The following is a 10,987-nucleotide window of genomic DNA, read 5'->3' on the forward strand; positions in this document are numbered from 1 at the left end:
GAGCAGCTATCTAACAGATTCACACCCACAACTACCCGAGTATTTTCGGAATTTCAAACTACACACATAGCCGGTGGGCACATTCTTATATTTACAAGCACGGAACTTAACTTTATTTACAAAGCTATGACCCAGGACCTGCACTTTGGGAAGAAATGGGAGGAGAGAAACAAAACAACACACTCATAAATGGCACTTGCTACTTGCATCTTGCGTCTTCTGTGTGCGGCTAACAAAACCGGCTGGCCCTGACCCTTTCCTTTATTCACAAAACCATAACAATATTTATTAATCTCTGCTGTCTCGCTTTAAAATACTTGTCCTAATTATTACTGATTAAAAGAAACACTCAATTATTAAAAATCCCTAGATTATAAAGCGCACGTCACAGATATCAACAAGTCAAGTGAATCCACTTGGATTCCGCCCAGGTTGGCACATGGAAATTATGATGTAGCATAATTATCATCTCGGGTCAAGATTTGAAATTATGCCATGGTTTTTGTAAAATTGCTACTAGTATTCACATTATGTACTTTCACCAAAACATACATCATCATAGAAACATACATAGAATTTGGGTCCTCTGGGTCATTTGGGTCATTTGGGTCCTCTGGGTCATTTGGGTCCTCTGGGTCATTTGGGTCCTCTGGGTCATTTGGGTCCTCTGGGTCATTTGGGTCATTTGGGTCATTTGGGTCCTCTGGGTCATTTGGGTCCTCTGGGTCATTTGGGTCCTCTGGGTCATTTGGGTCCTCTGGGTCATTTGGGTCCTCTGGGTCATTTGGGTCATTTGGGTCATTTGGGTCCTCTGGGTCATTTGGGTCCTCTGGGTCCTCTGGGTCATTTGGGTCCTCTGGGTCCTCTGGGTCCTCTGGGTCCTCTGGGTCCTCTGGGTCCTCTGGGTCATTTGGGTCCTCTGGGTCCTCTGGGTCCTCTGGGTCATTTGGGTCCTCTGGGTCATTTGGGTCCTCTGGGTCCTCTGGGTCATTTGGGTCATTTGGGTCCTCTGGGTCATTTGGGTCATTTGGGTCCTTTGGGTCCTCTGGGTCATTTGGGTCCTCTGGGTCATTTGGGTCCTCTGGGTCATTTGGGTCCTCTGGGTCATTTGTGTCCTCTGGGTCATTTGGGTCCTCTGGGTCATTTGGGTCCTCTGGGTCATTTGGGTCCTCTGGGTCATTTGGGTCCTCTGGGTCATTTGGGTCCTCTGGGTCATTTGGGTCCTCTGGGTCATTTGGGTCCTCTGGGTCATTTGGGTCCTCTGGGTCATTTGGGTCATTTGGGTCCTCTGGGTCATTTGGGTCCTCTGGGTCATTTGGGTCCTCTGGGTCATTTGGGTCCTCTGGGTCATTTGGGTCCTCTGGGTCATTTGGGTCCTCTGGGTCATTTGGGTCCTCTGGGTCATTTGGGTCCTCTGGGTCATTTGGGTCCTCTGGGTCATTTGGGTCCTCTGGGTCCTCTGGGTCCTCTGGGTCATTTGGGTCCTCTGGGTCATTTGGGTCCTCTGGGTCCTCTGGGTCCTCTGGGTCCTCTGGGTCATTTGGGTCCTCTGGGTCATTTGGGTCCTCTGGGTCATTTGGGTCCTCTGGGTCATTTGGGTCCTCTGGGTCATTTGGGTCCTCTGGGTCATTTGGGTCATTTGGGTCCTCTGGGTCATTTGGGTCCTCTGGGTCATTTGGGTCCTCTGGGTCATTTGGGTCCTCTGGGTCATTTGGGTCCTCTGGGTCATTTGGGTCCAATATTCCTATCCTATAACATATATATCTCCTATAACCTATCCTATAAATATAGATTTGATGACGTCATGTTTACACATCTGAGCGACAGAAATGAGCGACAGAAATGAGCGACAGAAATGGGTGACAGAAACTAGCTTCACTTTTGAGCGCCCGAAATTCCCAGGCAAACGCTATAACGCACCAGGTTTACAACCTGTGCGTTAATACAGCTATGCATGAACTCACGGCTTCCAGGGTGGTAACTTATCTCGGATAACCAGATCGTACAAATTAAACTTCAGCTGTTTCCAAATTATTGAGGTCGTCAGTGAACACGTTTGAAACACTCCAGTCCCGTGGGTGAACAGATTGAAAAGTCCGACCTGCCGGTGACGTTGCAATAAGTTTTGGCAGGTCAAGCTGAGCTACGTTGGATTTGGAAAATGCTCGCTGTTAAAGAACCACAATTCATACCAGAAACTCAAGAGTAAGGAGGACAGTGTTGAGGAAGATCAGGCAGTGTGCGCATTGTTGTCTCACTGCGACCAGAGAGGACATTCTTGCTTGGATATCTTCTCCGAGACACCAGCAAGGCAGCATTTGTGGAGCACCGATCAGTCGATAAGATCGACCAGCCTCCGCAGGAATGCAGCTAGTTCTTTAATCAGGACTTGGAGTGTGGAACCAGTCGAGGTCCGCATGTAGCACCCACGTCCCTCATTACTGGGTGCTGGTTTTGAAATGCAATATGCCTTAACAAACAGCCGTTCCTCGGTTTGCATGATTTGTATTTCACAATTGTGGATAATTACTTCTTTCTTTCCAACAGACGACACTGAGTCATTTAGTGTCTTTTCCTCTGGCAATAACAACAAATAGACAAGTATTAATATTCTGTTATCGGTTTCTGAACACGAGGAAAATTTACCTTCTGATCGGCAGGCATAATATAATCAAACTTCGCATGCGAACTTTCCAAAGGACCTTTAAGTAAGGGTGTAACTCCCTGACTATATTTACTGGAACTTCACAGGTTACCTTTGGTTGGAAAACTCGGTATGTGGAGATGGATTTTGCGAGTCAATTCATAATCGTCAGATATTTTGGCTGCAGTGTGTAATTTCTCTAGTTTTTGTTCATTCAAATGCATCCGAATGTCAGAATGCACGCACTGCTTAAACTACCCCACTAAAATCAACTGCCTTATTCTCTCCAATTATTTCACCATTTCCACTATCGATCAAACAACGTCTCCTTTTCCCAAGCAAATTCCACGAGTGTCACCATCTTTCTTCCTGCACTGCCTGAACTTCTGCTTGTACGCTACTGGAACGAATTCATATACAGCGCCTTCAGAAAGTATTCACACCCCTTGACTTTTTTCACATTTTGTTGTGTTACAGCCTGAATCTAAAATGGATTTAAATTGAGATTTTTTTTGTCGACCTTTTTTTTTTTCTTTTTTTTTTTTTGTATATTTTTGTCTTTTTTTTTTTGTCTACTGCTCTGCACAAAATACTCAATAATGTTAGTGGAAATTTTTACTAGATAATAAAAAAGAAATCTAGAAATATCTAATTTACACAAGTATTCAACCCCCTGAGTCAATACTTTGTAAAAGTGCCTTTGGCAGCGATACAGCTTAAAGTCTTCTTGGGTATGTCTGTATCAGCTTTGCACATTTGGATTTGGGGAGTTTCTCCCATTCTTCCTTGCACTCTGCCATAAATCCCAGATCGCTGGAGTGTTGCAGTGATGGTTGTCCTTCTGGAAGTTTCTCCCATCTCCACAAAGGATCTCTGGACCTCAGCCGAAGTGACCATCGGGTTATTGGTCACCTCTCTTACCAAGGCCCTTCTCCCCCGATTGCTCAGTTTGGCCGGGCGGCCAGCTCTGGGAAGAGTCCTGGTTGTTCCAAACCTCTTCCATTTAAGAATTATGGAGGCCACTGTGCTCTTGGGAACCTTCAATGCAGCAGAATTTTTTTTGTAGGTTTCCCCAGATCTGTACCTCAACACAATCCTGTTTCTGAGCTCTGCAGGCAGTTCCTTCGACCTCATGGCTTGGTTTTTGCTCTGATATGCATCGTCAGCTGTGAGACCTTATATAGACAGGTGTGTGCCTTTCCAAATCATGTCCAATCAATTGAATTTACCACAGGTAGACTCCAATCAAGGTGTAGAAACATCTCAAAGATGATCAAGAGAAATGGGAGGCACCTGAGCTAAATTTCAAGTGTCAATTTCACAATTTCACAATTTCAAGTATACTGCAAAGGGTATGAATACTTATGTCAATTTCAGTTTTTTCTTTTTAATAAATTTGCAAAACTTTCTAAAATCCTGTTTCCTCTTTGTCATTATGGGGTATTGAGTGTAGATTGATGAGGGAAGAATGAATTTAAACGATTTCAGCATAAGGCTGCAACATAACAAAATGTGAAAAAGTGAAGGGGTCTGAATACTTTCTGAATGCACTGTATATACCGTGAGGTAAACCAGTGTGAAATAAATCCTATTAATTAAAACTAAGGCACCTCACTCTCAGTCACAAGCACAGACAGCATGAGGGCCACACAACAGGGCAACTTATCTCTGGTGTGGCAGGGATGGGGGGTGGGGGAGCAGGAAGATGGGCACTGAGCTGGTGTTGAGATGGCCAGGGCGATGGGCAAGGTGAGGTGACAGCTTTTGCAAATGAACAAGGTGAGGTGACAGGTGACAGCACATGCAATGCCAATAGCAAGGTGAGGTTTTTGAAATACCGACTTCTTTCTGTCCTGGAAGTTCTAGCAGTATCCATGCGTTTTACACCTGAATACTTATTGACTTGACATTTCAGCTTTTCATTTTTAATTATTATGAAATTTTTTTCTAAAAAGAACATTCCACTTTGACATTATGGGGTATTATGTGCAGATTAGTGACAAAAAAAATCTTAATTCAATCTGTCTTATAGTCAGGCTATAACACAACAAAATGTGAAAAAGTCAAGGGGTGTGAATACTTTGTGAAGGCACTGTAGATGTTTATCCTCATCTCCATGTAATGAATCAGGAGTGTGTTCAGTTACCACATTTCTTGTAGAGAGTTTGCCAAGTGGCGAAAGCGCTCAAACAAGCACTCCATTGAAAACCATTGATAAGGACCAGCTGGCTTGGCAAGCGTTAGCTAGCACCTTAGTGACTGAAGACACCCCTCTAAAACTCGACAGCATACATACAAAATGAGGACAAAAGGAGAGTTATTTTCAATTAAAGACTTCAAATATTAATGAAATATAAATCATTATTAGCAACAGCGCAGACAAACGCACACGATCGTGGCTCCCAAGCATGTACCACATGCAATGTTAACAGCAGTTAACATATAGATAACTAGACCCACTCACGTCTCTCTACCGCAATTGGAGGGAATAACCAATCAGCTCTCACACATTGATGAATCGCCCTCCCTGAAAAACAGCAGGATGACAGCTTACAGCTCGGTCGAGATTCAAACACAGGCTGGACAGCTCAGAGGTGAGTTGGCTTTTGGATTACTGTTCCACTCCTTAAGGTTTGTCGATTTAGAATCACATACTCCATTTCTTAGCAAACCATTATAATGTAAACAATAGTTTTATTTTATAACTTTTGACCTTCAAATATATAAACACTTATATTTATTGTCTGGCCTAGGATACACCCCAGTATCTGCTTGCAGTCTGCAAGCATGAACAAATTGTGCATGTGCATTTATACATTGTACCTTGTGTATAATTTTACCATGGTGTTGCAGGCAAAATGGGCTTGGCATGGCATCCATGGTGGCACAAGTGGGTGGCATGCTGGCACCTGTGGCTATCATCTTGGGGGAAATATACCCTGCTCTTACACTGATTATCTCTGGCTCTGCAGCCTTCCTCATGAGCTTCCTAGCATACTTTCTTCCAGAAACGCGAAACTTTAATCTGCCGGACACAATCGAGGAACTTCAACAGCAGCAATGCATCATGTAAGACTGACTACAACTTGTGCTTGTTGGATAAATATTTATCGTTGAATGCAAGGGAAACCACGAAAATGGAAATTCAGGATTTCAAATCCTAACTTATTTGACGCTGTTTCATGGGTGGCCTAGAGCCCACTCGCCTTGAAGCTGTCTAGCATGGGTTTGAATCCTGACCCAGCTATAAACTGCCTTCCTGGTGTTTCACAGGCACGGTGATTTATCAATGTGTGCGTTGTCCTTCGGATGGACGTTAAACGGGCATCCCGTCTGCCAGCTTCAGTTGGTGGACGTTAAAGATCCCACGGTGCCCTTCGCGAAGACTGCGTGAGCTATCAAATTCAAATTTGCCAAATTTCATTCCAAATTTCAAATTCAAATTTCGAAAGCCAAGCACAAATTTTCGCCAAAATTTCCCAAAACTTTTCCAAAGCCAAATTCCTGCCCTATCCAGCAGAGAGCATTGCATCCAATGATGCTGTACCCTCAGCCAATGATGCTACCCCGCAGGCGTGCGCTACATACGAATGAAGACGATGGATAATACACACAGACTTCACAGACAAAACTGGGAAATTCACAAAAGGGAGCATTTAGTTATTCTTCTTCTTCTCCCTCTTTTGTATGCAGCACAGGACTGCTGGTAGCAACATTGGCTGAGGTTGTGCCGCTGATGTAATGCCCCTTTTACCAGTACACTGGTACTCATTTCGCCAACCTCAGAAGGATGTCAGGCTTTCTGAAATATCCCTTTTTGGTTACTTAAACCACTAATGCACCAGAATATGGTCTCTTTACTGACAACATTGGAATATGTTTAATAATTATTGTTTTGTTTTTTGTCCACCTGGGCATTTCTACAGCAGCAGTAAGACTCGCTACACAGTGAAGTGATCAAGCGTGGAGTTAAGAATGACATCAGGCAACTGCACTGGAGAGGAGCTCTGAAAACTAAAATCAGAACGGAAAAAATAAGAGCAAAAACACTCCCGTTTTGCTACTAAATGTGTATTGATTATAATCGGTGTTAGGAAATTGAAAATGAAACAATACTGGGATTTTTAAAGACGTCCTTCTAAACTCTTATGGAATTATCAAGATGGCGGTGGTTTGTGTGCAGCCTATGGCTGCTGATTGCATCATTTTCTGGTCTTTTTCAACGACATGACAGGGGGTTCAAACTCAGGACCCTGACATCTCAAGCCAACTACCTTAACCGTTAATCCAATGCCAGGCTTATGATCAACATGTCAACTAGCAATTTGCAAATTTTGCTGAACTTTGGTTTGTTCAATGATTTTCGATTTTGCAAATTGTTAAATAAATATTAATTTACTCCAGTCTTATGTCAAATTTCGTTACACCAAAGTAGTACGACAGCTCTTTGCAGTTCACTCAACTCAAAGTCACCTGGTTATTTGTTCGAAATCAAACTTACCTTCCAGCCGTCCGGTCCTTGATTCAACGACAAACTCACCTGTCAGTCATCTGATTCTTGATTTGACACTAAACTCACCTATTAGTTCTCCAGTTCTTGGTCTGAGACAACACTCACCTATCAGTAATCTGGTTCTTTATTAGAGGCTAAACTTACCTACCAGCTGTCTCATTCGGGGTACGAAGCTAGACTCACGTACAAGAAGTCTGGTTCTTGGTTCGAAATTAAACTGACCTACCAGCCGTCTTGTTCTTGGTTTGGGGGTCGGCATGGTCAATACAACTGTTCTAGTGCAGCACCAGCAGGTGCGACATTCCGTCATCGGAGAGGATATTTCAAGGTTACTGCAATGAAACTTTTGAAAAGTTCGGGTTTGGTTTTAAAATAAAGATACATAAATGTATCTACAGAGTTTTAAAATGAACGACAGATTTCATAGAACACCTTACCCCCCCATGCAGTGTTGAGAAAAGGGACATGGGAAGTCGAGTCTTTTCAAATTTTGCTTTACGTTTTGCACGAAACAAATAGCACTACTAGATATAGGCACCGCCATATTTGTCTGAATGCTGAATCTCGCAATTACTCTGCCCTCAGGGCACAAGACAGCGTGAAATCTGAATTTCACAGTAGGCGTACTCTGCCCTCAGAGCATAAGATGGTGCAAATATTTTTTCCAAGTACTGCTAAACAGAAGTTTTTTGAATGTGCCAATAATGTGATTTGTCTTCTAAAGTGTTCAAGTATAGAATTCAATTGAAATAAAATCAAGGTTGTAAAGGCTGTAGAAAAAAAATATTCTGAAGTTTACCACCGTTGATGCACCGCCTTCTACACCACCTTATTTCACACTTTGCTTTTTTCCTTTATGACATTGCTAAAAACAGTAAGTTTCCTGTTTGGAACCATTTCCAAATGACAAATGATGGAATGAAACAAGGCAATTCCCCGTATGTACGTGAAAATCATAGAAAAAAACATGGCTGGCCCAATCTCCATCAAATATTCAATCTGTTGGTAGAACCCAGGGTCAGGTCATAGGCACAAGGAACCTTCCTCTTTCCCCCTCACAATGACACGATTTTCACCCTATCTCCAGCAAATTTTGCATATGTGTTGGTTGTAACCATGGTAACCTCCTCCCCCTCACATCAGCCCCTCATCTTGCTTGCCAATGCCTCGAAAGGGCAGCTGTTTCTAGTACAGTAAACCCTCAAAAATTTCGGGTTCTGATAAGTAATATCGTGGGTTTCGACCAATCGCGGGCAACCTATTGTGTTCCGATTTCATTATCACGGAATTTCTCTTCGGCCAATCGTGGTTTTTGAGCTGAGATGAGTCATTGTTTGCGACCATGTGTACAATTTACCTCCCATCCATTACGAGCCTCTTCTTACTTCTCGCGCACTGTTAATTGTAATCAGACTAACATACGGGAACAAGGCAAGTTTAATAAGGAATCGTTAAGTGTTCCTTTAATAAGGAATAGGAAATGACATTCGGCGATCCTGCAATACGAGATCTACAATATCTGGTTGACACACACAGTTAATAATGTTGCCAAAATGTACAACAATGGACAAAATTAGTTGTGCCTAAAGGCAGAGGAAGATTATGACATTGTGCGAAAAAAAAATCGAGTTGTTATTGCCATAGCAAGAGGTCATAAGGCAGCATCTGTGAGCCACCATTATAGGCGCCCGCGGAACTACATAACTTCCGGTTAGTGCACCCTTCGCGACAACAGTCACGTGATTGGATACGTTGAAAACAAACCACAAAAGGGCACGTGTTACAGCTTACTTCCGGTAGTCTCACCCTCACCTATGGGATAAATTCCTGCTAGTGTTCCGGCCAGAAAAGAGCAAAAGTCTCATTACAGACCTGTGATCCTCGAATTGAAAGGATGGAAAAGCACGTAATGTTTGGAATGAGGATCAGACACAGAAAAAGTGATTTTTAGGGGACCAGTGATACAGGAGAAACCATTGCTAGGATAAACTAGAGTCCCTGTATATAGAGAGTTGTGTCAACTCAAATTTGGACGCCATTTTGTGTCTAAGTGTGTCGGATTAGATATACATGTACATTCGCGATATGGCGTGATATATTCTAAACCTGCTAAAAAAAAATTTGCTTCACATATTTAGTCTTATTATTACATACAGGTGATATTTGTTTTGTCAAAAACTCAGCTATTGCCGTGAAAAAGAGCTGTGTGGTGATATTAAAAGTGGTATGGCAATGCATATTACAAGCCAACACTGCATATAAGAGCTAACATTATAAGTAAGACAAACCAATGCTGTCGTTCTCTGAATTTTAATAACTTTTAGAAAGGAGTGTGGGCATATCCAATATTTTTTAAAGGGTGCCGAGAGCAATTCCGGTGTAGGACTTCCAGCCGACATATAGTCTAACACACTTAAAACAAATTCTGTACGTGGTATTGCCATATTTCTATAGTGTACAACTTTAGTTTTATCGACATTTATATTCAACTAGCCGAATGAGAGCCCGCTAAACGCGGGCATAAATCTGTCTTTTTTATATTATTTTTTATAATAAAAACCCGCTTTAAAAACATGATGCAAATTAGTCTTGGAAAAAAAAAAATATAAATTAATCTTTGTATCATTTGATGACTGAAGTGAGGTAAACAGAATATTTGTCTTACCTGATTTCTTTGTATCATTTGATGACCGAAGTGAGGTAAACAGAATATTTGTCTTACCTGATTGGCTAAGAAATGTGTTTTCTCACCTAGTTTTTGAGCAGGGTGAACAGGCATGATTTTATGTTGCTGTACAGTTTATTCTGCATAAGAGACCTGTGCTAAAACAACTAATACATATAGATGTGAATTTGAATATGTTGTTCAATGCAAATGATAGTAAACAAAAACAGTTGTGAGAAGGTCGAGTCATCGGTTGTCTTTGTATCATATGGATATATTAATGGACTTATACATATGTGAAGTTAAATATGTTGTCCAGTGCAAATGATAGTAAACAAAAACAGTTGTGTGAAGGTTGTGTCAGTGGTTGTCTTTGTAACACATGGATATATTAATGGACTTACTTGTGAAGGAGGCTCGTTGTTGTGATGAGATGAATGAATGGATGCACCGATTGCTATCATCTGCTCCGATGCACCGATTCATGATGCACCGATTGCTGCATTTTTTTGCATGTAAGAGCTGAGTGACGAAGAGAACTCTAATGAGCACATCAATGGTCGCCAGCCATTAAGAAGCAATGGCCAGATATGAAAGGGTGAGTTCATCTGCCTGGCTTAAACTGGTGCTATGCAAAGAGCATTAATGAGGTCGGGCAAAGATATTGGGTGATTAGGCCTGGCTCGCAGTCGGCGTTCCAATTCATCCCAAAGGCGTTCGATGGGGTTGAGGCCAGGGTTCTGTGAAGGCCAGTCAAGTTCTTCCACACCGATCTCGACAAACCATTTTTGTATGGACCTCGCTTTGTGCATGGGGGCATTGCCATGCTGAAACAGGAAAAGGCCTTCCCCAAACTGTTGCCACAAAGTTGAAAGCACCCAATCGTCTAGAATGTCATTGTATGCTGTAGCACTAAGATTTCCCTTCACTGGAACCAAGGAGCCCAGCCTGAACCATGAAAAACAGCCCCAGACCATTATTCCTCCTCCACCAAACTTTACAGTTGGCACTATGCATTCGGGCAAGTAGCGTTCTCCTGGCATCCGCCAAACCCAGATTCGACCGCCGGACTGCCAGATGTTGAAGCGTGATTCATCACTCCAGAGAACGCGTTTCCACTGCTCCAGAGTCCAATGGCGGCAAGCTTTTCACCACTGCAGCCGAT

At 42.5% G+C, this 10,987-nt stretch overlaps 1 protein-coding gene across 4 annotated transcripts in view; it reads left to right on the top strand.

Moving 5' to 3' along the window:
- Window positions 1-1,600: 1,600 nt before the first annotated feature.
- Window positions 1,601-10,987, top strand: part of LOC137426891 (solute carrier family 22 member 6-B-like) — a 110,730-nt gene continuing 101,343 nt past the window's right edge. Inside the window, exons 1-2 of one of the 4 annotated variants that reach the window (XM_078778905.1) lie at window positions 1,601-5,238; window positions 5,498-5,713. In XM_078778905.1, coding sequence (XP_078635031.1) covers window positions 5,514-5,713 — 200 coding nt within the window. In that variant the 5' untranslated portion in view covers window positions 1,601-5,238; window positions 5,498-5,513. The other 3 variants (XM_078778903.1, XM_078778906.1, XM_078778904.1) reach the window with 3 other exon arrangements.

The sequence above is a fragment of the Myxine glutinosa genome, chromosome 5 (assembly GCF_964187855.1).
Source record: "Myxine glutinosa chromosome 5, kmMyxGlut1.1, whole genome shotgun sequence".
Lineage (NCBI taxonomy): Eukaryota > Metazoa > Chordata > Myxini > Myxiniformes > Myxinidae > Myxine > Myxine glutinosa.